Source organism: Schistocerca americana, chromosome 6, assembly GCF_021461395.2.
Source record: "Schistocerca americana isolate TAMUIC-IGC-003095 chromosome 6, iqSchAmer2.1, whole genome shotgun sequence".
Lineage (NCBI taxonomy): Eukaryota > Metazoa > Arthropoda > Insecta > Orthoptera > Acrididae > Schistocerca > Schistocerca americana.
In genome coordinates this window covers 227903302-227929666 of record NC_060124.1, presented here as the reverse complement: position 1 = coordinate 227929666, position 26365 = coordinate 227903302, and the positions used below count along the sequence as shown (strand labels likewise).

Here is a 26365-nt window from a genome sequence, read left to right as displayed (position 1 = left end):
TCTGTAAGCTGCTGGAACGTATGGTGTGTCGGCAGTTGGGTTGGGTTGGGTCCTGTAGTCACGTGGACTACTGGCTCCATGTCAGGGTGGTTTCCACCAGGGTCACTCTACCACTGTTAATCTTGTGTCCCTCTTAGTGTGCCATCCGAATAGCCTTTTCCAGACGCCATTTCCAGATGGCAACATCTGGTTGCCATCTTTTTTGACTTACTTAAAGCTTACAACACGACATAGCGGCATCATATCCTTTCCACATTGTATGAGTGGGGTCTCCGAGGCCCACTCCCAAATTTTATCCAAAACTTCCTGTCCCTGCATACTTTTCATGTCCAAATTGGTGCGTCCCATAGTTCCCCCCGTATTCAGGAGAATGGTGTTTCGCAGTATTCCGTATTGAGTGTATCTCTATTTTTAGTGGCCATCAATGGCCTAGCAGCAGCTTTAGGACCGTTGATCTCCCCTCCTCTGTATGCAGATGACTTCTGCATTTCATACTGCTCCACTAGTACTGGTGTTGCTGGGCAGCACCTACATGGAGCCATCCACGAGGCACAGTCATGGGCTCTAGCCCACAGATTCTAGTTTTCAGCTACGAAGTCATGTGTCATACATTTCTCTTGGCATCGTACCATTCATCTGGAACCTGAACTTTATCTTAATGATGATCCACTCACTGTAGTGGAGACGTATCGATTCTTAGGACTGGTTTTTGATGCCCGATTGACTTGGCTACCTCACCTTCGTCAGATTAAGCAGGAATGCTGGCAGCACTTCAATGCTCTCCGCTGCCTGAGCAACACCAACTGGGGTGCAGATCGCTCTATGCTGCTGCAGCTCTACAGAGCACTCCCACTTAAGCTGACGAAGGTGAGGTAGCCAAGTAAATCGGGCAAAACCAGTCCTAAGAATCGATGTCTCCACTACAGTGAGTGGATTGCCATTAAGATAAAGTTCAGGTTCCAGATGAGTGGTAGGATGCCGACAGAAACGCATGAGAGACAACTTTGTGGCTGAAAACTAGAAGCTGTGGGCTAGAGCCCATGACTGCATCTTGTGAATGGCTCCCAGTAGGCACTGCTCAGTAACACCAGTACTGGAGGAGCAATACGAAATGCAGAAGTCATCCGCATACAGAGGAGGGAGACCGACAGCCCTACAGCTGCTGCTAGGCCGTTGATGGCCACTAAAAATAAAGGTACACTCAATACAGAACCCTGCGGAATGCTATTCCTCCTGAATACGGGGGGGAATTATGGGAGGCACCAGCTTGGATAAGGAAAGTACGGAGTGACAGGAAGTTTTGGATAAAAATCAGGAGCAGGTACCTGAGGCCCCGCCTTGAGAATGGGAGTCTGGTTTATGGTTCGGCGGTGCACACAGCATTGCGTTTCCTCGACCCAGTGCACCACTGTTGTGTTCACCTAGCGACGGGGGCTTTTAGAACGAGTCCGGCGACCAGTGTCCTGGTGGAGGCCGGAGTCCCTCCATTGTGGATCCGATGTGCACAACTGCTCGTCAGTTATGCTGCACACATTCATAGTTCTCCTGAGCATCTGAATTACCATCTCATTTTCCCACCCACGGCAGTTCATCTCCCGCATTGACGGCCCAGGTCAGGGCTCATGATTGTGGTTCGCTTGCAATCCCTTCTCTCCGAACTGGAGTCCTTCCCTTTACCACGTCTACTTGAGGTCCATTCACATACATCTCCATGGTGTACACCTTGGCTGAAGCTTCGTCTGGACATTTTGCATGGCCCTAAGGACTCCGTTAACCCTGCTGCTCTCCGCTGTCACTTCCTCTCGATTCTTGATGTGTTCCAGGGCTCTGAAGTTGTTTACACCAACGGCTTGATGGCTGATGGTAATGTTGGCTTCATCTATGTCCACAGAGGCCATATTCAACAGCATTCCTTGTCTGCTGGCTGCAGTGTATTCACTGCAGAACTTGTGGCCATATCTCGTGCACTTCAGTATATCTATTCCTGTTCTGGTGAGTCGTTTCTTCTCTGTTGTGACTCCCTGAGCAGCTTACAAGCTATCGACCAGTGCTACCCTCGCCATCCTTTGGTAGCGAACATCCAGGAATCCATCTCTGCCCTGGAATGGTCCAATCGTTCAGTTGTGTTTGTATGGACCCCAGGACACGTCGGAATCCCAGGCAATGAATTTGCTGACAGGCTGGCCAAACAGGCTAGGTGGAAACAACTCCTGGAGATGGGCATCTCTGAAACTGACTCACGTTCTGTCTTACACCGCAAGGTTTATCGACTTTGGGAGACAGAGTGGCATAACAATTTGCACAACAAACTGCATGTCATTAAGGAGACTAAGAATGTGTGGAAGTCTTCCCTGCAGGCTTCTTGCAGGGAATCAGTTGTCCTTTGTCGACTCTGCATTGGCCATATGTGGCTCACACATGGTTACCTCTTCAATTGCGAGGACCCACCTCAGTGTCATTGTGGGTCCCAAATGACAGTCTTCACCTCTTGCTGGACTGTCCACTTTTAGCTGCTCTGCGGCAGACTGTTAGCTTTCCCAGCACCCTACCTTCAGTGTTGGGCGACAATGCCTCAACAGCAGCTTTAGTTTTACGTTTTATTCGTGAGGGTGCGTTTCATCATTTGATCTGAGTTTTAGCACATGTCCTTTGTCCCTGTGTGTCCTCCACCCTAGGGCTTTTTAGGGTGGAGGTTTTAATGTGTTGCAGAGTGGACGGCTTCTCCTTTTTTATTCTCTTGGTCAGCCAGCCATGGTAATTTGCTTTTTGTTTTTAATCTCCTCTCCCTGTTTCTTGCATCTCTCTGTGGTTTTCTTGTCTTGTTTTGTCCAGTGTTGTCCTTTTGTTGTTCTGCTGGTTCTTCCTTTCTCCTGTTATTGTGCCGTACATCTTCTTTGTTTTCTTCTTTCCCTTGGGCAATTGTTCTACAGGGGACAAGGGACCGATGACCTTGCAATGTGGTCCCTTCCCCCCCTCCCCTTTAAACCAACCAACATCAGTAAGTGTCAGATTTCACATTGAAGTACTTTTTCGTGCACTTCCCTGTACAGGGCCAGATGAATTATAACATCACACAACATGTGATCAGCATAGGACTCATGATGGGTACTACTGATAAATTTACAATAACAGCTCAGCCCGTGTAATTCTGCAGCCCGTGATTCATAAGATTGGTTTGGACATTTCTGACAACAGTAGAATTCGACACGCATCACAGTGACATGCATTCTGTCACAGAAATATGTTGAGAGAGGGTTGCACAGTTCATCAAATGATAAACTGGCTGATTCTTGCAAAGGTGCAACTTGACCCAACAGCCAATGCATGCACGGCGAAAGCCAGGAAAGAAAGAAAGCTCTACACTGGTTTGCATTGTCCATGCAGAAAACCTGGAAATGTTGACATAACTGTATCTTGTAGAAATCCCAATTTTCAGCTGATTCATCGTGTGCCGGAAAGGGCGGTGGCTGCATTGACAGGAGAGTAACCTTTTGTGAACAGGCAGACACCACTTACTTGAGAGTGGTTCCGAGAGCTTGCTGTTGTTCTGTGAAAGCTTGCTCCTGGGTAGTGAGACATTGGAGTAATTCTTCCATCAAGATGTTAGTTGAGTGACTTAGCACTGACACTAACATGCGGAGAAAATGTATCCCTCACTCGTCCCCAAGTGTGTTACAGCAAGAACAAACAAGATGTATGGAACTTGGTACTTTATAGAATAATGTGTGAGATACAGGTCGTCTGTACCACTGAACACGTTGACAGGACAGCAGTGTTACAGCATAAAGAATAGGCCAAGCACCTGTTTGCCATCGCTTGAGTAATACTGTTTCATTGGCGGCGCGAGAGAGCATGCCAGGGTGCCGACCCTGGTGGTGTCTGTAAGCGAGCCTGTGCACTGTATGGATGCGAGCTCTCTGAAATCCCGCATGTCATGAGTGAAGTTACATCGATGACTACAATCTCTGGCAGTCTGGCCTTGGCAACCAGAGATTGTAGTCAAATGTGTGTGTGTGTGTGTGTGTGTGTGTGTGTGTGTGTGTGTGTGTGTGTGTGTGTGTGTGTGTGTTTTTTGTCTCATTCTGATGAAGGCCTGTTTGGCTGAAAGCTTTGTTTGATAATCTTTTTGTTATGTCTATCTATGATTCAGCATCTCTGCTATATGGTGAGCAGCAACTGTCCTTTTCATAATATTGTCATTATTCCATCCTGGATTTTTCGTTGTTTAATTTGTTATTATTATTCTAAAATATTTCCATGTTGTGGGTTGAACAGTGCTCTGCTATGAACACTCAGATTGTGTTTTAAAATCTTCAATGTAAGTGATATGATTATTATACCTTCTTTTTAACAATTGTTAAAAAGAAATGAGTGTCCAGCTGAGTGGGAAAATCTTGCATTGGTTATTCAATGTCAAGTATAGTTCTTTATTGCATTCATGGTGCTGTAAACAGATTTGATTAATAAAATCAAGGTGATAAGTAATGAAGGAATGGAGTAAAACTGATTTGCACCTATTATTCTTCTTAACAACCTCATGAAAACCATTAGTAGCAGTTAGAATTCAAGCAATCAGTTTAACAATAATAATAATATTAATACTAAGGAAGGCAGTGTTGTGGATAGCATACGGGATTCACATTCAGGAGGATGATGGTTCAAACCCATGTCTAGCCATCCTGATTTAGGTTTCCCATGATTTTCCTAAATCATTTCAGGCAAGTGCCGAGATGGTTCCTTTGAAAGGGCATGTCCAACTTTCTTCCCCGCCCTTCCCTCATCCGATGGGACCGATGACCTCTCTGTTTGGCCTTCTTCCACCCAAATCTGTCAATCAGTATTAAGAACAGTAATAATGCATGTTACATTTTAGACTCTGTGAACTTAACTGTGTTTCTGTTGGAGCCTATGTTATGGAAAGGCATCATTCCAGATGAGCTCACTATACACATCCAATAATGAACTTGAAAATTGTGACACATCAGTTTCGCAAGCTTGGAAGGCTTATTAACTGCAGTAGAAATCTGAACGTACTACCCAAGCAGTGTACAAATATATATTATGGAAATTCTAGGGTGGAAGCAATAAACAAAAATGAAGAAAGGTAACCATTTGCCTGCAGATGAATGATGATTGGCTCATGTTGTTGTTGTTGTCTTCAGTCCAAAGACTGGTTTGATGCAACTCTCCACAGTAGTCTGTCATAAACAAGCTTCTTCATCTTTGAATAAGTACTGCGACCTACATCCATTTGAAACTGGTGTTACGAAATTCATATCTCAGTCTCCCTCTACAATGTTTACCTCCCACACTTTCCTCCATTACCAAATTGACAATACCTGTATGCCGCAGGATATGTGTTATCACCAATCGCATCTGTTTGTTGAGTTGTGGCATAAAGATATTTGCCCCCAGTTCCATTAAATACCTCCTCATTAGTCACATGATCTACCCATTTAATGTTCAGCATTGTTCTATAGTACCACTTTTTAAAAGCTTCTATTCTCTTCTAGTTTGTACCATTCTTTCCGCATTTCACTTCCTAGCATGGCTACATTTCAGACAAATATCAGAAAAGACTTACAACTCCTCAAATTTATGTTCGACATTAGCAAATATGTCGTTTTCAGAAATACTTTACTTGTTATTGCTGGTCTGCATTTTACACGGAAGTGCCAAAGAAACTTGTATAGGCATGCTTATTCAAATACAAAGATATGTAATTTAGCACTGCAGTCGGGAACGACTTTATAAGACAACAAGTGTATGGCACAGTTGTTAGATCAGATACTGCTGCTACAATGGCAGATTATCAAGATTTAAGTGAGTTTGAATGTGGTGTTATAGTCAGCACACGAGCAGTGGGACACAGCATCTCCGAGAGTGATGAAGTGGGCATTTTCCCATACGACCATTCCACGAGTGTACCGTGAATATTTAGAATCCAGTAAAATATCAAATCTCCAACATTGCTGCAGTCAGGAAAAGATCGTACAACAATGGGAGCAACAATGACTGAGGAGAATCATTCAGCATGACAGAAATGCAACCCTTCCACAGACTGTTGCAGATTTCAATGCTGGGCCATCAACAAGAGTCAGCATGCGAACCATTCAACGAAACATCATTGATAAGGGCTTTCAGAGCCGAAGGCCCAGTTGTGTACCCTTAATCACGGGATGACACAAAGCTTTATGCTTCGCCAGGGCCCATCAATACTAACATTGGACTGTTGATGTCTGGAAACATGTTGCCTGGTCAGAAGAGTCTCGTTCAGATTATATCGAACTGATGGACATGTGTGGATATGGAAACAACCTCATGCATTCATGGACTCTGCATGTAAGCATAGGACTGTTCATGCTGATGGAGGCTCTGTAATGGTGTGGGGCATGTGCAGTTGGAGTGATATGCGACCCCTGATACATCTACATATGACACTAACAGGTGACACATATGTAAGCATCCTATCTGATAACATATATCATTCATGTCCATCGTGCATTCCAATGGACTTGGGCAATTCCAGCAGGACAATGTGACACCCCACATGTCCAGAATTGCTACAGAGTGATTCCAGGAACACTCTTCTGAGTTTCAACACTTCCGCTGGTCACCAAACTCCCCACATATGAACATTATTGAGCTTATGTGGGATGCCTTGCAACATGCTATTCAGAGGAGATCTCCAGCCCCTTGCACCCTCATGGATTTATGGACAGCCCTGCAGGATTCATGGTGTCAATTCCCTCCAGCACTACTTCATACATTAGTTGAGTCCATGCCATATTGTGTTGTGGCACTTCTGCATGCTCGCGCTGGCCCTACACAATATTAGGCAGGTGTACCAGTTTCTTTGGCTCTTCAGTGTACATCCTATCTACTTAGCCATTATCAGTTATTTTGCTGCATAAATAGCAATTCTTATAGCCTGTTTTTGAGACCCAGTCCATTCTGTTCAACTGCTCTTCCACGTCCTTTGCTGTCTCTGGCAGAAATATGATGTCATCAGCATATATTAAAGTGGTTCATACATATTCATAATGTATCAGAAAATTACACAAACTTCCTGATATATATCTCCTATGGAGCAATGCTTGATAAGAAACAATACGACACAGGTAAACAAAAACATGGGTTCTTTATGACCACAGTAGAGAGAAAGGAAACCCCTTCTCAGATTCTAACAGGCATGTACCTGGAACACACAGTGAATAAATGTAGTGAGGTGTGAAAGCTATGCCTCTGATAATAAGGTGGAGGTTGAGTGTTTGGCTTAGTTGGCTGACAGTGCTTCTCGGGAATCACTGGAAAGTCGTAGGTTCCACTGTGGTGGCTGACAACCGGTCTCTTACTGATGACCTGCTAAGAGCCAGCACATTAATTGTCCCAGAGCTCTGGTTGAGCAAACTGCTAACATGTTGGCTTGCATCATCCTATATAGCCAGGATGCAGAGGAATTTGTGCCAATCCAGTTCCACACATTTGACACATTGGAGGAGAGAGGTAACTGGCACAGAGGACCTCTGATGGCACTTGTTCTGTGTCTGTCTTTCGTGTTGTGACTGATGCATTCCAGGGAGGCAATGCCTTGTATGTATGCAAACCCGTGATGCTTAAGTGTCTGAGGGATTGCTGATTCCTTTAGGTGAATGGCAGGCACATGACACTTCCAGTGTTTCATTTTTTAAGGGGTTGGGCTGGCTTGTTTGGGGGAAGGGACCAAACAGCGAGGTCATCGGTTCATCAGATTAGGGAAGGAAGGTGAAGGAAGTCGCCCGTGCCCTTTTGGAGGAACCATTGTGGCATTTGCCTGTAGCGATTTAGGGAAATCACGGAAAACCTAAATCAGGACAGCTGGACACGGGATTGAACTGTCATCCTGCCAAATGTGAGTCCAGTGTGCTATCCACTGCGCCACCTTACTCGGTATTTTATTTTTATTTATTTATTTATTTATTTATTTTTTTTAAACTCTCTCTTGAACAATGGGACCAGTTTACAGGATGCAACATTTTGTAATGGTTGTAGACATAGCTCCCTGGTGATTGTTTGATTGAAAGTATTAGATATAGGTACACAACCAAGAGATATGTGTTTCATGAGAATAGACTTATAGAAGATTTGATAAAAACCTGTTAGCTGAAGAGTAACTTTTTTTTAGGTATTTTATACATTAGAAGAAAATATAGTTGTAAATGATCTTGTGTACAAAAAACATTTAAATAAGTAGTCTTGCAGCTTTTGCTACTAACATAAAACTGTATACTGTGCCCGATTTAATCCTTTTTTTCCTTTCATATTGACAAGCATTGTGTAACTCTTATCTTATTTTCAGATGATGAATGATGAGAACATGGTACGCTGGACTCAACAAGTTCGTAGCCTTGCTGCTGCAAGTCTGCCAGCTGTATCACAGTTTCTGCTCTCCGAGGATCGTAGGGATGTATTACTGGGCATTGTAAGGGACCTAGTATTTGACCCACATCCTCCTGTAAGGTCTTCACTTGGTTCAGGCCTGCACAAGGTGAGAAAATTATGTTCTGTTTGGATGTAGTATAGTTACCAGGTAGTTATTAATATTATTTACTGTGAGCAGAAAAAACCTGTCTAGAATTTAATAAAATTTTGACAATTAATGACTGAAGTAGGTGGAGCTGTTATTAAAACATTGGACTTTAATTAAGTAGGAGAAGGCTGAGTGGCATTAAAATTTCCAAGTGACTATGCAGATTTAGATTGTCCATGGTTTCCCAGAGTCATTAGAGATAAATGCTAGAGAGGCACCTTTAACAAGCTCATAGCAAGTATTGTGTGTTTTTTTTACTATCCAAGCTTGTATTCAGCCTCTAATGATCCAGTCAAATTACTGCCCCTTCTTTAGCAGTGGTGTTACAACTGAAGGTGTATTAAAACACTCCCTTTACCAAGTGGCATCTACTGGGTTTGGAAGCAAAAATTCTTTCATCTAGCGAGAAAGATTAAAAATTTGAAGAACCAATACTGTTCAGGGACTAAGTAAGAAAGTCACTGAGGATCCCAGGTAATGAGAGATACATAATAAAATATGAAAGCAACATCAAGAATGTTAAAAACATGCAAGATTTGAAAAGGCAAGATGTTAAAAGTGGAAGAGAGAGTAGGCTGGAACTCCGGAAATAGGTGAAGACAAATTGAAACTAATGAAAGGGTTATGCTTTTTTTTCCTACAATCATTTGCAGCCATTCTTTTGTTTCCTTCCATTTTAGTCACTGTTGTGCTCCAGTACTTACTGTGTTTTTCTTTTACTTCCAACTTGTCAATTGTTCCCTCTTACATTTCAAATTTCACAGACTTTCCAACATATGTTACTAGTATTTAGTTGTTGATATCATTCTTGTCCTATTATTTTTGTGTCCTAGGTGACTTGCTATTCAAATTTTCTGTAGCTCATTCAGAGATATGCACAGGAACGGAAGAGAGTTAACTGAACACTCAACACAGACTTCTACAAGGAATGGGGTAACAAAGTGTGCAATGCCAGCAACTTAAAAACCTAGTAAATGACAGCCTTGTGTTGTTCTTATTTGAGAGCAGTTATCAGTTTAAAACTAGCTTACTTAGATGATGATGTGTTGTTTCACTTATCAGTACAAAGGCAAATCTGATCCATTTCTCCATTCATGTTGCTGGCCAACCACTCTCTTCATTTCAGCATAACTTTAGCCTTTCACATAATCAAAGATCTGCCTTATCCAATCGTGTCTAGGCCTGCTCTTATGATTCTTTCTCACCACGAACCCTTCAGCTATAGTTTTCAGCAATGACTTCTATCTTAATATGTGGCCAGCAGGATTTTTCCATCTAAAATGATTTTTATGAAGTTGTTATGTCAAATTAGATGTCCAAACCCTTGTCCTTTGTGATCCTTGATAAAGTATTTCTTGCATTTCCCTTCTGTATCTAGTCTTATTCCAAGATAGCAAAATTTGCCCTTCTCTTTAAGAGTCAGTTGTCAGAGCTTCATAGTGGTATTCAGCATGTCCACCTGCTGTGTGCCTCATTACCATAGTTTTCTGTATGTTTATGTGGTTATTATAGCCATCAAATAATACACGTTGAATTTCATTAAACAATCATATCAATTCCTGTTCACTTTTGACAACTACTGCTATATCATAAGCAGACCATACCATGTTGATTTTCTCTCTGTTCACCAATGAATTCCACATTGAGATAGTCCTCTGCTTCCCTCATTGAATCTTCAATGTGCAAGTAAAATATCAGCAATGACAATGAGACACTCTGACTCCTGAGTTTGGCACCTTGTGTCATTTTTCCAGCACTGTCTACTCTGGTCAGCTTTGCACAAAAGAAAATGGATTATCCTTCTTTTTCTGCAGCTGATACTACACTGCCTAAGAACGGAAGACATTTTATACCATCCTGCATTATTAAAAGTCTGTTTTAGATCTACATGTGTGAAGTAATCATCGGCTAAATATTCCATGTAAACTGCAATGAGTATTCTTCCGATTACTCTAACATAAATGACAATTAACATTCTACAGTAATGACATTAATTTTATACCCGTGTCTGTCCATTGTTTGTTTACAAAGGTTGGCAAAATACAAGGCATGCTGACAATTTTATGAATACTTCTGGCTTTTACTGTTATGATCTATATTTTATTTGATTATGTGGCAAACAGTGATGTTTTCTGCGAATAGCTTTAAACAGTTTTATATTTTTACATTGTATGTGACTAAAACTTTCAATGTTACAGGTAGCAGTGGTTCTTGGAGTTGAAAATTGTGGGCTACTGAAGTATGATTTCACTCGACTGCTTTGTGACCAGAATCTTGATGTTCTCAGGGCTCTTATGCCCAGTGTGAGACCCATTCTTCTGTTCATGAAGGAGGGTGGAATATTTTCTCCAGATGACATGGTATGTAATTTAGGATAGTTAATAAAAATGTGAATATTTTGCTTTCTTTAGATGGTAAATAGTTGTGGCTTGGCCTCATCAATGGTACAAATACGTATAGTTGCCACAGACAAGGAAACACATTGTATCTAGTCACGCTCACTTTTCGTTATAAGTGGGATGCTGCACTACACACAGTTTGAGTCCATAGCCAACTACCATCTAATATATACAGGAAGAGTCAGTATAGTATTCAAGAAGTCAAAAAATCAAACAAACAATAGGTGGTATAGATATATGGCAACTTAACAGCACACAGTGGTACATACTCTAGTGAGGAGTGCTCATATTGCCTCTTCTTTATCCCATTGTGCTGTTGACTGGATATTTCCGTATGATGGCTCTGGGACGTGACAGCTGAGTGGCATGTGCTAATTGCAGTGCTGAGGGCACCCCCTGTGGTTATAATCCACTCACCCTCTCAGGTGGCTCAATGGCTTTGTTCATGGAGTAGTTTCGAGAAGCAGTATGTATGTAATGAGTATGCAAGGTTTTCAACAATGTAACTTATTTTAATGATGTAACATTATAGCATGGAGTTCAAATTGTGAATACTGACCTGTACTCTCTGACACCTATGTGGACTACCTGTTATCATAATACTGATGAGAAGCCTGTCTCGGCCATTGTAGTGTAAAATTCCTTCAGTTTCTCTGTGATTTCATTTCAGCTAATTGCTAGATCTGATTGCCAGATGGCTCTGCCTAGAAGTCTATGGCTGATGTATTTCCTTGTCTGCCTGGGATTGATGACCTCGCCATTTAGTCCCCTAACCCACCTCATTCAATCCAGAGAGTTAACTGAAGTGCCTGGAAGTTTAAGGGTGATTTATTTCCTTCCCTGTGTTCAGTCAGTTGTTGACTGTGTGACAAGGATACTTACCCATGGGAAATTTTAGTTGATTATATTAATAAAGTTCAGACTTTCTTGACCTCATGCATTCTCATGAAAAACACAGTTGTTTCTGCTACAACATCACTCCCTTCTACAAGTAATTTTCTTCCATAATTTACTCTCAGTGTGTGAAGTTTTTCATTTAATATTATTTACTATTTTTCATGTGCATAACTACTATCAGCTATACATCACCATAATTCATAATAAATGTTGCATGCCATGAAGTATTTTTAGAAAAGTCATCTAGATCACCTATTTCTTTTTTATGACCGTGTCCTTGCCTACTGACATCTGCTAGTCTTAAACAAACTGCTTAACTCACTTGATGGCTGATGTAACAGTGCTTAGTCTCTCATGACATATTTCTTGTGGTCTTTTCTTGCTTTTGGCAATGCTGTGGTATGCTCCTGAGGACTCAATTTCTGGTTGTTACATTCTCTTGAAATATTTAAATACTCTGTAAACTAAGCTTTTACTTAGTGTATGCATCCTCTCCAGCAATCATTTTACAACTACATGCAGCTTTTCTTTATTGCTTTATCTACCATCATTGTCTGTTTATGGATATGAGGCCTGGCTGGCAAACAAAGGCTGCAAAGGAAAAGAGACCATAAGGGTAGCAATGTAAAAAGTATTACGTGAATTTTAAAACAAAACCTTAACTGTTAAATTGGAAAAAAAACTGTGAATTGTGGAGTTCAGCAATGTGTCACCCAGTCCGCCACCCAAAAATAAAAGATAAAAAAGTGGAAGCTGAAATACTAATATCTGACTTATGAAATCACTTCACTGATGAAAATTAGATTTCATGGGGTGAAGATGCAATTATAGCTTTCGGCCATTGTGTCCTTCGTCAACAGTACATACACACACACACACACACACACACACACACACACACACACACACACACAAATGCAACCCACATACATGACTGCAGTCTCAGGCAACTGAAACCACACTGCCTGAGACTGCAGTAGTGTGTGTGTGTGTATGTGTGTCAATTGTTGACGAAGGCTGTAATGGCTGAAAGCTATAATTATGAGAGTCTTCTTGTTGTGCCTATCTCAGCATCTCCGCTATATGGTGAGTAGCAACTTTCCTTCTCATAATATTGTTACATTCCATCCTGGATTTCCCATTGTCAGATTCCATAGGCATAGACATGGGCATAGGTATAGAGATAGGTGGTTAGAGAAAGGAAAAGCATCCAGAACTGCTTCAGTAAAGTGGGCCTTTGCCTAGTTGGTGTATTTATTAGATTTTGTATTTATTATGTGAAAAAACTTGTCCTCATCTCAGCAGTTACTTTAGATCTCCAGAGCATTCTCTCAGACAGGAGCTAGTGTAGTTTGATTCAGGGGGTGAACACACAAGGGTATAGTGTCTCAAGTTGAGCTGCTTGTACAAAACATATTCTTGCCAGAATAATTGAAGTTGGTACAGTCCCTCTTGATGTGTAGACTATGTGAGGAAGCTTCTTAAGAAACAGTGTGTACTGCTCAATATGTACAAAACAAAACTCTTCAATTACAACTGTGGCAAACTATTTTTGCAAGATCCATCTCAAAACCTTGATAAATTCTGATCATATGTTGAGGCTGTCAGTATCACAAAAATCAGTGCTCATACAATTATGGAGAAGACAGAAAGTGCAATAGAAAATAGGAAAACAAAACATGAAAAGCTAAAATCTAACTTCAAGTGCTCCTTCACAGAAGAAAATCAAGAAATATCGCCATAATTCAGTAGTTACTGGTAAGATGAGTGGCATAGTAATCAGCACTAGTGGCAATGAAAGGCTGCTTTAAACAACATAAACTCAATAAGTACCAAAGCCCAAATGAGCCCATGTCAAGTTTTATACAGAGTTCGCAAGTAAATTAAATTCATTCTTGATCATAATTAGCCTATCATCTGATGAGTACAGAATCTTCCACATGGAAATCAGTCTGAGTTCTAAACACATTGAACGTGCGAAGCTCAACTTGTTCTCAATACCAGGGATAGGGGAAACCAAAATGATTTGGAGTACTAAGTTTTTGAAAAACCTTTTATTCAGTATCACTTCACTGCCTAATATTTTCCTATGGGGTATGTGTCCATGTTGCAACTGGATCAAAAATTTCCAAATTGGTGAATGCACCATGTTATCGTGGGTGGAGAGATATCCACAGAGACTGAAGTAATATCTGGTGTTCCCCATGGAAGTATAATAGAACCATTTATGGTCACGGTATATGTTAATGAATTAGTTGTTGGTATTAGTTACTTTTTGCAAATCTTGCAGTTATCTAGTAAATTCTATCAGTAAAAATTGCAGTAATATACAGTTAGATCTTATTAAAATATCATCCTGTTGACAATGTGCCTAAACTGTTGGGAAATGCAATCCATGCACTTTATGAAACATAAAAGCATGGGATCCTTTGACTATATTGTGATCTGCTGCTTATTTATCTCGTAATGTAAATTTACAAACAATTTGGATTATATACAAAAGATACATAATAATTTTGCTTTAAAGTTATAATAATTGAATGAACTGTTGTGTAAATTGTATATGTAGATGTAGAGATCAGTGTCTTGTCACTTTCTTTTCTGGGGCCTATCTTTATCTGCAGTTGCATGTTCCCTTTAAATTTATGAAACACCTTCATTTCCATATTTTGAAGGGTCCACACATACAGTTTTAGTTGGTGGGTGGAAAGGTAAGGATTAATAAGTCATTAAAAATTTCAAGCATTTCACACAAATATTTGGAAGTAGCATTGTTTTTGGAGATGTGAAATGAAATGATCACATAGGACCAGCTGTGGAATAAAGCAAACAGCAGGCAACATTCATGTATAGGTTTTCTTACACCTTCTGGAGTGGCTTGCCTGAATGAGAGTCTCTCTGTTTTCAAGCCATATTATTTAGAATAAAATTCTTGGGCTATCGACAGCTGTTGAGAGTTTTATTCAAAATGACCTGGCTTGAAAACTGAAAAGATTTTATTCATTGAGAGGTTGGTGGCAAAGTAATTTGTGTATGAAAAAGATTGCATTTGTATGTCTCAAATATTTTAATATTGCTGAAATGTATGGGGGCCACTGTCGAGTTGGACTAACAGGAGATGGCGAGAAAATACAAAGGAGGATGGTGCAAGTGGTTACAGACTTGTTTGAATGGCAAGAAAGGGTAACACAAGAGAGTGTAACAAAATGTCGTGACTGGATCAAAAATTTCCTTTTGTTTGAAGAGAGAGAGAGGCCATTCATTTTACAAAAACCTGCTTGGAACACCTGAAGAACTGTCTCCAGGCAGATGCTACCAGTACTCTCCAGTCCCCTGCAGGTCAGTCCTTTGGAGATTGTGCAAACAACAAATAACAGCTCAAAGAGGGGTGTGCAAACAGTAATTTTTTCCACATTCAGTCTGTGAATGGGATGAGCAGAAACCTGATATTTATGGTAGAGTAAAATTTATCCCTTGTCATACATTTCCCATGTTTCAGTATGTATATGTAGAGCTAAAGATTGATATCAACTATGTCACCATGATGTAAAATGATGGAACATGTATAATGCTTGTGTTGGATGGCTTTTGTGTAGACCACACAAATCTTTATTGAGAATCAACTCAGATTTTACAGGCACTGGAACCCAGACAACTTTTTTCATTTGTGAGACCCAGTAGGTTGTGGCACCATGGGCCAAGTTGATGCATTGTTTCTTGTCTTCTGAAAACCACAACAAAGTGATCCTACAAGGGTTCCGTTTTTACTGAATGAAGTATGGAAACTTAAAAAGGACAAGAATATCATATTTACAGTACATTAACAGTAAACTGTGTGTATACTGTTTAATGGTGCTTTTGCTTATGCCAGCTAAATGTAGCCTAAAAATGAGAAGGAATTCAGCTGCTTCGAGTAAAGCTGCTGCTTTTTCAGTATTATTAAATAGCTGCTGTTTATCTTTTGTTTTTAGCTTGGTATTAACTTAATTGCATTGACATTTATCAAGGGAAATTTGTGTCAACATTGATTGGGATAGGAGCATGTGTACAGTAAACTACTGTATATCATGCAGCTTTATAATGCAGTTTCTAGCCATGTAGCTAAAAAGAATTTTCAGTCCTTGAATATGGGCTTTGTCTCAAAAGTTATGAGAAAAAATTCTCCAGTGAACCAGAAGAGATAGAGGGATGCTTTTTTTTCTGTGGGAACAGTAATGAGGTGTCTCAGCTAACAAATGTGACTTGACCCAGCTGCATCCAGGCAAAGACAGAGTGAGGATCATGTTTTGTGTGTGGTACATTTTGGTACACATCAGAATTTGAAATGCAGTGCTTAATTGAGCAGCGATTCACGATAAAAAGTTGCATTAAAGTAAAAATTTGGGCTCTGAGTTGGTAGACTCGATTCAGGAAGCCTTCAGAGAGGAAGTCACATCCCAGCTGAAAACATAAGTGGCACAAGATGTTCCAGGAGGGCCCAGGAAAAAGTAGATGGCAACAAGTGCTTCAAATCACCATCGCCATCCTAAATGCATGAAAATGTGGAGCAATGTGAAAAGATTAGAATGGGGATCAACACATGAGTGTAAGAATGATAACAGAGGATTCTAATATGCCCGAGTCAAATGTTTCTAATATTTGAGAGATTTATTGTGGGTGAGAGAGTTGTGCTGAAAGATGGTCCCACAAGTGTTGACTGATGAACAGAAGGAAATCTGCATGCTGAATTGTCACAATATTTTGGATCTTCATGACAGTGATCCTAATTTTTTGGATAGAGTAGTAATAGATGACAAGAGACAGAGTTTTGAGTATGACCCTGACTTAAAAAGATAAAGCGGCAAGTGGCACACAAAAAATTCACCTCACCTGAAGAAGGTCTGCATGAACAAATTCAAGATGAACAGAATGCCCATGGACTCTTTTGACTTCAAATGTGTGATTCACAGGGAATATTATGCATCAAGGAGAAACAGTTAATGGCCAATTTTACACACAAGTCCTCATCCAGTTGCAGGATAGGGTGAAACACACCAGGAAAGACAAACTCAACAACTTGATTTTGCACCATGACAATGCACCAAACCACACTGGCCTCTTCATGGAATAGTTTCATGCCAGGAGCAGTTTATCAGTGTTGCCTCAGCTGCCATGCAGCTTTGTCTTGGCATGACTAGACTTTATTTGTTTCCGAGGATAAAGAGAAGCTCTGAAGGGTTGCCATCACGTGTCATTGGAGGCGTTGATAGTGGCTTTGAGGCACTACCGTAAGGTAGTTCCTGAGGGTGCTTTCCAGGATGTCTGTGTGGACAGGTCCAAATGCTGGTAATGATGCTGATATACAAATTGAATTTACAGTGGAGATTTTTAAGATTTTGTATGTTGAAAAGCAATGAAACTCATTTCTCTTCTTTCAACTTTTGCAACAGTCTATGTAATTGTTGGTCTGGAGAATGGAAGTTAACTGTAAACACACACACACACACACACACACACACACACACACACACACACACACGATGTGTATATAGTTAAAAGGTCAGTTGTTATCTCATAACACGATTGCTGAACAACCACTGAAGTCAATTCCAACCAAAATAAATAGGGTATCCACCTGGCATATTTTAAGCTGAATAAAAAAGCTAATTACTCCCTTCAACATCTAAAGTAATTATCTTGATGGTGAAGTTAGAGAAATGTGATCTTACATTGAGATGTCCTGAATAGGAGAGGGGTGAGGACATGCTTAAACTAAATGCCTTTTACTTAATTTTGTACAGTGGTAGATGTAGATGTGGGTCTATATCTCAACTGTACCTCATGAGTATCCTTTCTCTGAAGCTATGAGGGTGCTCTTGATAATTTTATTTCCCAGAATTGTTGTATTTTGTTGCTACTATAATTTTCAAACAGTTAATGTATTTCATCAGGACACTTTGGTTTCCTTGATATGACCAACACTTGATGGTTCACTAGAGACAGTCTTCTGCTCAAAGTGTGTCTCCAGTGATACACAGTATGTGTATGGTAGAGCTCTTTTGCAGTGCGTATCCATTCTGCTTTAGTGTCTTCATAGTTGTGTTACTGCTGAATTCATAATAAGCACTAGAAATGTTATACAAGATTATCTGACTGTCTAATGTATTGCAGTGTAACTTTAAAGATATTTTTCTGAGACAGTAAACGGGCCAAAGTGTAAATACAGTTCTGGGGGATTTTTACCCTATACTGTCTAGAAAACCAGGAAGATCTCTCCTTTTCAGACATGATGTAATTATTGTATCTATTGGTATTTTTTGTCTGAATCATGCATTGAGGGCATAAATTTTGCATCTAATACATCTGTGAATCCTACTTCAATTTGATAACAGTTTGATGATTCTTATCTCATGGAGTGATTTATAACCTCAAAAACTGTAGTTGGTAAAGAATGATTCATTATTTATACATTCTATCCTCAACTTTTTTTCACTGCTTGTGTGACTGTTGGAGGGAATTAATTCCTACAGTAGTAACTCAACCGATGCTCAGCAGAAGATCATCACAGAGTGTTCATTCCTAATTATGAAAGGAACTGTGAATTTGTAAAATTTCCAGAATGCTACAGGAGTGTTGAACATCAGGATACTGGATTTAAAAAGCCAGAAACATGGTACAAGTTGATTAGATTAGATTAGATTTACTTTCATTCTAATTGATCCGTGTTGAGGAGATCCTCCAGGATGTAGAACATGTCAAAATCAATAATACATGACAAATATTTACAATGAAAACACATCACTGCACTGAAGTGGTGCAGAAGTTAGATTGACAAAAAATAGCTTGCTTCTACCGAGAAATTCATCAATGGAGTAGAACGAGTTGGCCACCAATAAATCCTTTAGGCTTCTCTTAAACTGAATTTCATTGGTTGTTAAGCTTTCTATGGCTGCTGGCAAGTTACTGAAAATGTGTGTTCCTGAATAAATGCACACCCTTTTGTACAATAGTAGGTGACTTTAAATCTTTGTGAAGATTATTCTTATTTCTAGTATTGATTCCATGAACTGAGCTGTTTGTTGTGGAAAACTGAGGTGAAGATACACCAGGGACTAGATATAAGTATGAGTTATATAGATGTGTGTTTTTTTTTTCAGGGCATAAACAATGTTGCAGCTTGTACTGAGACACTTCAAGCTCTCCTGACATGTGAGGCTACTGTGGCTGCTACTTTGGACTGGCGATTATATGTAGATGTCATATCACAGTATGAAGTTCTACCCCAATGTATGCCTTCTGACATTATTTATGATGCTGTCATATCACTTCTTCAGCAACGTATTTTGTCTGTGGTAAGTACTCTGTCATTTAACTTCATCAGTATTTCATAAATTATAAAAACTGTTTAGAATGTTTGTGGTTTTATTAATGTTCATTACAGTTTTACTTTTTTATTGGGAGCGTATCAGGAATACTCCATTCTAGGTGCAAAATAAACAGATTGTTACTTTATGTAAGAGAGGTAAATTATGTTGCATTCCAGTCCTCAGCAACATCTTAATTGTGCTGAGTACACATCAGAGAATATAAAGGAAATGAAGCCAGAAAATAACAGTGTTCCTTTGCCAACAGGCGGTGATGTGGTACAGATACTATAAATTAAGACAAGAATTATGAGATGATATAAGGGAGGGGAATACAAGAGAGAATGAGGCACGATTACTGGAATACATGCTAGCTGTCATGTACAGGTGCGTTGGGAGTGCTGCTGACCCTTTCGCCTCACTGTACTGCGTAGCAGCTTATAGGCACACTCATGGGCACCTGCAAAAATTTTGCTAGCATATGGGGTGGCGAGTATGTTACTTCACTGGTTTAAAGTTTTGATGCTGTCTTTAATCATGTGAGCCTGGCAACAATTTTGGTGGTCAGCCAGAAAGCGAAGGGAAACATACTGACCTTAGTTTCCAGTCTGCACGGCCACATTCCGGTCCAGGACACTGAAAGAAAAGTGTCTATTTCCCATTTCTTTGTGGGATCAGGACTATGACTTCAGTAAAAGTTTAAAGTTCCAATCAAGATTTAATTTAATTAAAGTTACTCACAAACAACACTTAAAATTGCGTTATGTTCAATTGAAAAAAAGTCTTTCTAATCTAACAGCATCTTTAGCAGTTCAGAGGCAACCTCTACGGTAACTTCCTACCAAATTGTTTTTTGCCCTCACTAACATCACTTAGTTGAAAGTTCGCAATAAATGTTCAAAAATTAATGCTCGCCATAAAAGTGGAAATAAATTCTCCACTTGTCACGCAGAATTGAATTTCACACGGACGGCACACTAACAGTTATTTTCCCGAATTCTAAACGATCCAGGACGGTGTACAGTCCTCGCAAGTTCACTATCCGTTTTCACTGCCAAATACGTGCTTGTCACAGCTCAGCTCTTGACGTCATCCGAGGCAGAGCGCGACCAAACGTTTAACTGGCGTGGACCTCACAGTGTCTGAGAGCGAAGTGAACCTTCCTACTGCTTCAGGAGCTGTATTTATATGTTGCCGGTGCGGACTGCCAAGAAAACATCTGTTGTCTCTGTCTATTTGCATACAGCGGCAGTCTACAAATGACCGCTATCTCGGGCACATAATCTTTAATAATATAATTACCAATTACTTCAGAAACTTCTTAATTTTTGCTGGTATGCAGATAAGCAGTTTGAAAGCATGTAGAAAGTTTCAGCTCGCTAGAATGAAAACTTTACTTAATAGAATTTATTTATTGGAACAAATGGTAGGTTGTTACCTCTGAACCATACCTTTGCTAAGACTTATATCAGTTGCTATTTATGTTACAAGTCTTAAACTTGGTGTAGCTGTATTATTTGATATATTTGGTCATCTATCACTAAAATTTCAAGTACTTAGTCTACAACACTTAGGTACATTTTAGTTACAAAATTAGTTTTTATTTAATTACTCAGAAATGATTAGAGGTAGATTGACGTGGACTCTCTGTTATTATTCTTGGAGTGTACTGAAGCATGAAACAAATTTTCAAGTTTCTAAGTCCATTATTTAGTGCCTCTGATGTTTCCGAAAAACGTGGATTCTGGCATTAATTTTTGTTTTATGGTTTTGGAAATTAGCATCACTTATTTGTAACTCATAACTGCACCTTCTGACCAAATTCTGGCTTCCTAGCGTCATTATTTAGCGCCTCTGATTTTTCTCTTAAAACGGCATTTTTCCGTAAACTATTAAGTTTAGAACATCAAGACTTTGTATTTGGAACATTTTTACACTAAACTATAATTTAACAAAGTTTTAAACATAAATTTTGATTTTTAATTTCATAATAAATTGTGGTGCAATACTTATGCGCTACATGCAGATGCGTTAAGGTGACGTGGCAGTACTAGCAGTGAACTGGGGTGAGTCCTGGCGTACTTGCTCGCCTCTATATCTCACACATGATACAGCACTTGGTTTGCTTCAAGCAGGCACAAGATTCTGAAAGTCAGTTTTGCTTGAAGAAAGAGAGGCCATTCATTTTACAAAAACCTGCTTGGAACACCTGAAGAACTGTCTCCAGGCAGATGCTATCAGTACTCTCTAGTCCCCTGCAGGACAGTCCCATGGAGATAAGTGATAAGCTTATAAATGTGTCATGGTCCAAGAACTAAATTTGATAAGAAATGCACAAAACATATTGTATCTTAAACAATTGATATCTATTTAGTATTTTTAAGGTAAATTACTTTGATACCTAAACAATAACTAGGGACTGGAAAGTGTAGCATCTGATTTTAGCAAAATTTGCAGCTATTTTTATCAAAATTCATATATGTTTTTTCGCTTGTAAATGATTAGATGAAAAATTTAAAAGGTTGTTACGCTATATGAGTGAAAACAAACACAGCCTCAGTTCTTTGAAATTGACTGACAAAAAAAAAGTGCTGATTGGGAACTTTTTGACTGGTATGTTTGCTTTTACAAAAACTTCAACACCTTTTCCTCCCAAAATGGTCTTTTTTTCATTTGGTTGCATTTATAGTTTAAAAAAATGATTATTCTGTGTTAAAAAGCAGCAGCATTTTCCCGCCAATGAACTGAATGTATTCCCGATTTTAGGTGCTTCTGACGTTATTTGTGTTTCCCTTTGACCTTTTGTGGGCATTCATAGCTGTGCGACCCATGCTTGACAATGCTACAGATAAAACTGACTAGGCACTTAGCGATGACGTAGAACTGAATGCAGGGTAACTCCATTTTAAAGTTAGGGGAAGAATTTTAGCACAATCGAAAATTGTTACAGATTCTGTTTTCCATTTGCTATAGTGCAGAGTGTGGGCACTATAGGCTGTAGTGGCAGATGGTCACGAGCGTAAACAAACTTGAATTTTGACTGGCAGAGGGGTGACAAGCCCCGCCTCCCTTTCTCAAGGCACCAGCCTACAGCAGAAATGACTCATTGTCACAGGGATCACCGATTTCCTCTCATGTTGTAGTGTCATGACTAAGATTCATGATGAACCAGAATTGGTCACTGCACTTATTTCAAAATAAGAAAAGACAATGATGAGCAAAGCACAACACAAAGTATTCGGGGACAGCTAGTGTGCAGAGTATTATTAACTAAATAGTTCAAGCCTGACATCTAGCGGTATTTGTGCAACCACAGTTCATAACATCTGCCACGTAATTCACCACATTAGAAGTGTCCACATTATACCATCTTTTGAGCTTTAGCTAACTAATGTATGCGTTAATTGGTCAGATAAAAAATCTACTCACCAAGTGGTGGCAGAACATACACATGAAAGATGGTTGTAATTTGCAAGCTTTTGCAGCCAGTGTTTCCTTCTTCAGGCAGAAGGGTTGAAGGGTAAGGAAGAGGGGTGAAGGAAAAGGACTGGAGAGGTCTTGGAAAAGGGGTGGACTTCAGGAAAGTCACCCAGAGTCGCAGATCAGGGGAGACTTACCGTGCGGGGTGATAGGGAAAGTCTTTCCTTCTCACCCCGTACGAAAGCTTGTCAATTACAACCATTTTTTATGTCTGTGGTCTGCCGCTGCTTGGTGAGTAGATTTTTTATCTATCCAATTAAATAATTTTGTCAGTAATTAAATGTGTACTTTTGTATGTTATAAAATGCTGTGTCCCATGGCTGAGTACTACGTTGCATTATGTGGCCTGTATCTTAAATAGAACCATCTACTGCCCACAATTGGTATGTTTCCAGATCATTGAGTACATCGATATGCTGTTGTGTCCATACATTTATTATTTTTTCAGAGAAGTTCTTATGCACATTTTCTTTCGAAATTGAGCTTCACCAGCTGATGTACAACACTGGTAACTGAAAATTGGCTATATTTCCGATATTTATATGCAGAAAATAAAGCTATGTCAAACTGTATCTGATAAAATAGTTCATCTGGATACACTCTGCTATGAAATAGTGTGCATTAAATAATTTCCCATTTTTGAATTTTGGGGCGGAATCCGCATCCTTTTCACTTTTATTGCAAAATCTGAAATTTTCCGATCCCTAACAATAACTGTATTTCAGCAGTATAGACAAAGTACATTGCTTCATGTCATTAATGTGAATATGGATGTCATCTTTTTGATTGAATGACCTGAAATTACACCCTCATATGAGTAAATCTACTGTATCTAATCAGTTAAAAAATAAATCTATAAAATAATTACAAAAAATATTTATTGATAATATAATGTAATGTAATGTAATAATGTAATTGGTGGTGCTACAGAAGAATGCTGAAGATTAGATTGGTAGATCACATAACTAATGAGGAAGTATTGAATAGGATTGGGCAGAAGAGAAGTTTGTGGCACAACTTGACTAGAAGAAGGGATCGGTTGGCAGGACCTGTTCTGAGGCATCAAGGGATCACCAATTTGGTATTGGAGGGCAGCGTGGAGGGTAAAAATCGTAGAGGGAGACCAAGAGATGAATACACTAAGCGGATTCAGAAGGATGTAGGTTGCAGTAGGTACTGCGAGATGAAGAAGCTTGTACAGGATAGAGTAGCATGGAGAGCTGCATCAAACCAGTCTCAGGACTGAAGACCACAACAACAACAACAACAACAACAATGTAATTGGATGGATAAAAAATTACTCACCAAATGGCAAATGGACAACACACTCATAAAAAACGTTTTACATATGCAAGCTTTTCAAGCCAGTCACTCCTTTCTCTGGCAGAAGGGTTGAAAGGGAAGGAAGAGGGGTGAAGGAAAAGCATGTGAGAGGTTTGGGAAAAGCGGCAAATTTCAGAAAAGTCACCCAGAACTCTGGGCCAGTAGATACTTACGGGACATATTCCCATAATGTTAGATTGAAACTGAATATTAAAAATATGAAGCAGGAAAATAAATCAGAACAGTTGAGAAAATCCTGTTGGACAACAACAAAAAACCAACAGAAGATATTCCTTGAAGTGGAGAAACAGAGACTAATGTTTAAAAGAGAGATATCCAACTTCAGTATCATCTACAACAGTTTGTTTGCTTGCAGAAATTGACATGTGAGTACTTTACTGGATTTATCGCATTATTTTCAGGCCTTCTATTTTTTATCTTAAGGGTACAGGTGATGGCTGACAGGCAGGAACATGGCTGCCATGTTTAAGTTGTACTGGGGATATGCACATTAGGGTGTTGCATTAGTCCCTTTTTGCAGCTTCATAAGGGCATTAAAGGAAGTACCAGAGAAAAGATTTTTGAGTGTGCTGTTTCAACACTGTTATGTAAAGGTGTGCACCCATCTTGATGGCAGCACTGCACCAAAACTGCCACAGCACCAAGGAATCGGTACAATTTTCTGTTAATAGTTTCTCATATGAACAACTTTGCAAAATAAATAAACAAAAAATAACAAAATTAAAAGGAAATATATAATTTGTTGTTGTTGTTGTGGTCTTCAGTCCTGAGACTGGTTTGATGCAGATCTCCATGCTACTCTATCCTGTGCAAGCTTCTTCATCTCCCAGTACCTACTGCAACCTACATCCTTCTGAATCTGCTTAGTGTATTCATCTCTTGGTGTCCCTCTACGATTTTTACCCTCCACGCTGCCCTCCAATACCATATTGGTGATCCCTCGATGTCTCAGAACGTGTCCTACCAATCAATCCCTTTTTCTAGTCAAGTTGTGCCACAAGCTCCTCTTCTCCCCAATTCTATTCAATGCCTCCTCATTAGTTATGTGATCTACCCATCTAATCTTCAGCATTCTTCTGTAGCACCACATTTCGAAAGCTTCTATTCTCTTCTTGTCTAAGCTATTTATCGTCCGCGTTTCACTTCCATACATGGCTACACTCCATACAAATACTTTCAGAAATGACTTCCTGACATTTAAATCTATACTCGATGTTAACAAATTTTTCTTCTTCAGAAACGCTTTCCTTGCCATTGCCAGTCTACATTTTATATCATCTCTCCTTCGACCATCATCAGTTATTTTGCTCCCCAAATAGCAAAACTCCTTTACTACTTTAAGTGTCTCATTTCCTAATCTAATTCCCTCAGCATCATCCGACTTAATTAGACTACATTCTATTATCCTCGTTTTGCTTTTGTTGATATTCATCTTATACCCTCGTTTCAAGACACTGTCCATTCCGTTCAACTGCTCTTCCAAGTCCTTTGCTGTCTCTGACAGAATGACAATGTCATCGGCGAACCTCAAAGTTTTTATTTCTTCTCCATGGATTTTAATACCTGCTCCGAATTTTTCTTTTGTTTCCTTCACTGCTTGCTCAATATGCAGATTGAATAACATCGGGGAGAGACTACAACCCTGTCTCACTCCCTTCCCAACCACTGCTTCTCTTTCATGTCCCTCGACTCTTATAACTGCCATATGGTTTCTGTACAAATTGTAAATAGCCTTTCTCTCCCTGTATTTTACCCCTTCCACCTTCAGAATTTGAAAGAGAGTATTCCAGTCAACATTGTCAAAAGCTTTCTGTAAGTCTACAAATGCTAGAAATGTAGGTTTGCCTTTCCTTAATCTTTCTTCTAAGATAAGTCGTAGGGTCAGTATTGCCTCACGTGTTCCAACATTTCTGCGGAATCCAAACTGATCTTCCCCGAGGTCGGCTTCTATCAGTTTTTCCATTCGTCTGTAAAGAATTCGCATTAGTATTTTGCAGCTGTGTCTTATTAAACTGATAGTTCGGTAATTTTCACATCTGTCAACACCTGCTTTCTTTGGGATTGGGATTAATATATTCTTGTTGAAGTCTGAGGGTATTTCGCCTGTCTCATACATCTTGCTCACCGAATGGTAGAGTTTTGTCAGAACTGGCCCTCCCAAGGCTGTCAGTAGGTCTAATGGAATGTTGTCTACTCCGGGGGCCTTGTTTCGACTCAGGTCTTTCAGTGCTCTGTCAAACTCTTCACGCAATATCATATCTCCCATTTCATCTTCATCTACATCCTCTTCCATTTCCATAATATTGTCTTCAAGTACATCGCCCTTGTATAGG

At 39.7% G+C, this 26365-nt stretch overlaps 1 protein-coding gene across 4 annotated transcripts in view; it reads left to right on the top strand.

Moving 5' to 3' along the window:
* The window catches only part of LOC124619453 (serine/threonine-protein phosphatase PP2A 65 kDa regulatory subunit-like), a 282427-nt gene that overhangs the window by 100854 nt on the left and 155208 nt on the right, over positions 1–26365 (top strand). For all 4 annotated transcript variants that reach the window (XM_047145848.1, XM_047145845.1, XM_047145846.1 and 1 more), the window contains exons 8-10: positions 8339–8527; positions 10768–10929; positions 19002–19196. In XM_047145848.1, coding sequence (XP_047001804.1) covers positions 8339–8527; positions 10768–10929; positions 19002–19196 — 546 coding nt within the window. The remainder of the gene's footprint in view (positions 1–8338; positions 8528–10767; positions 10930–19001; positions 19197–26365) is intronic.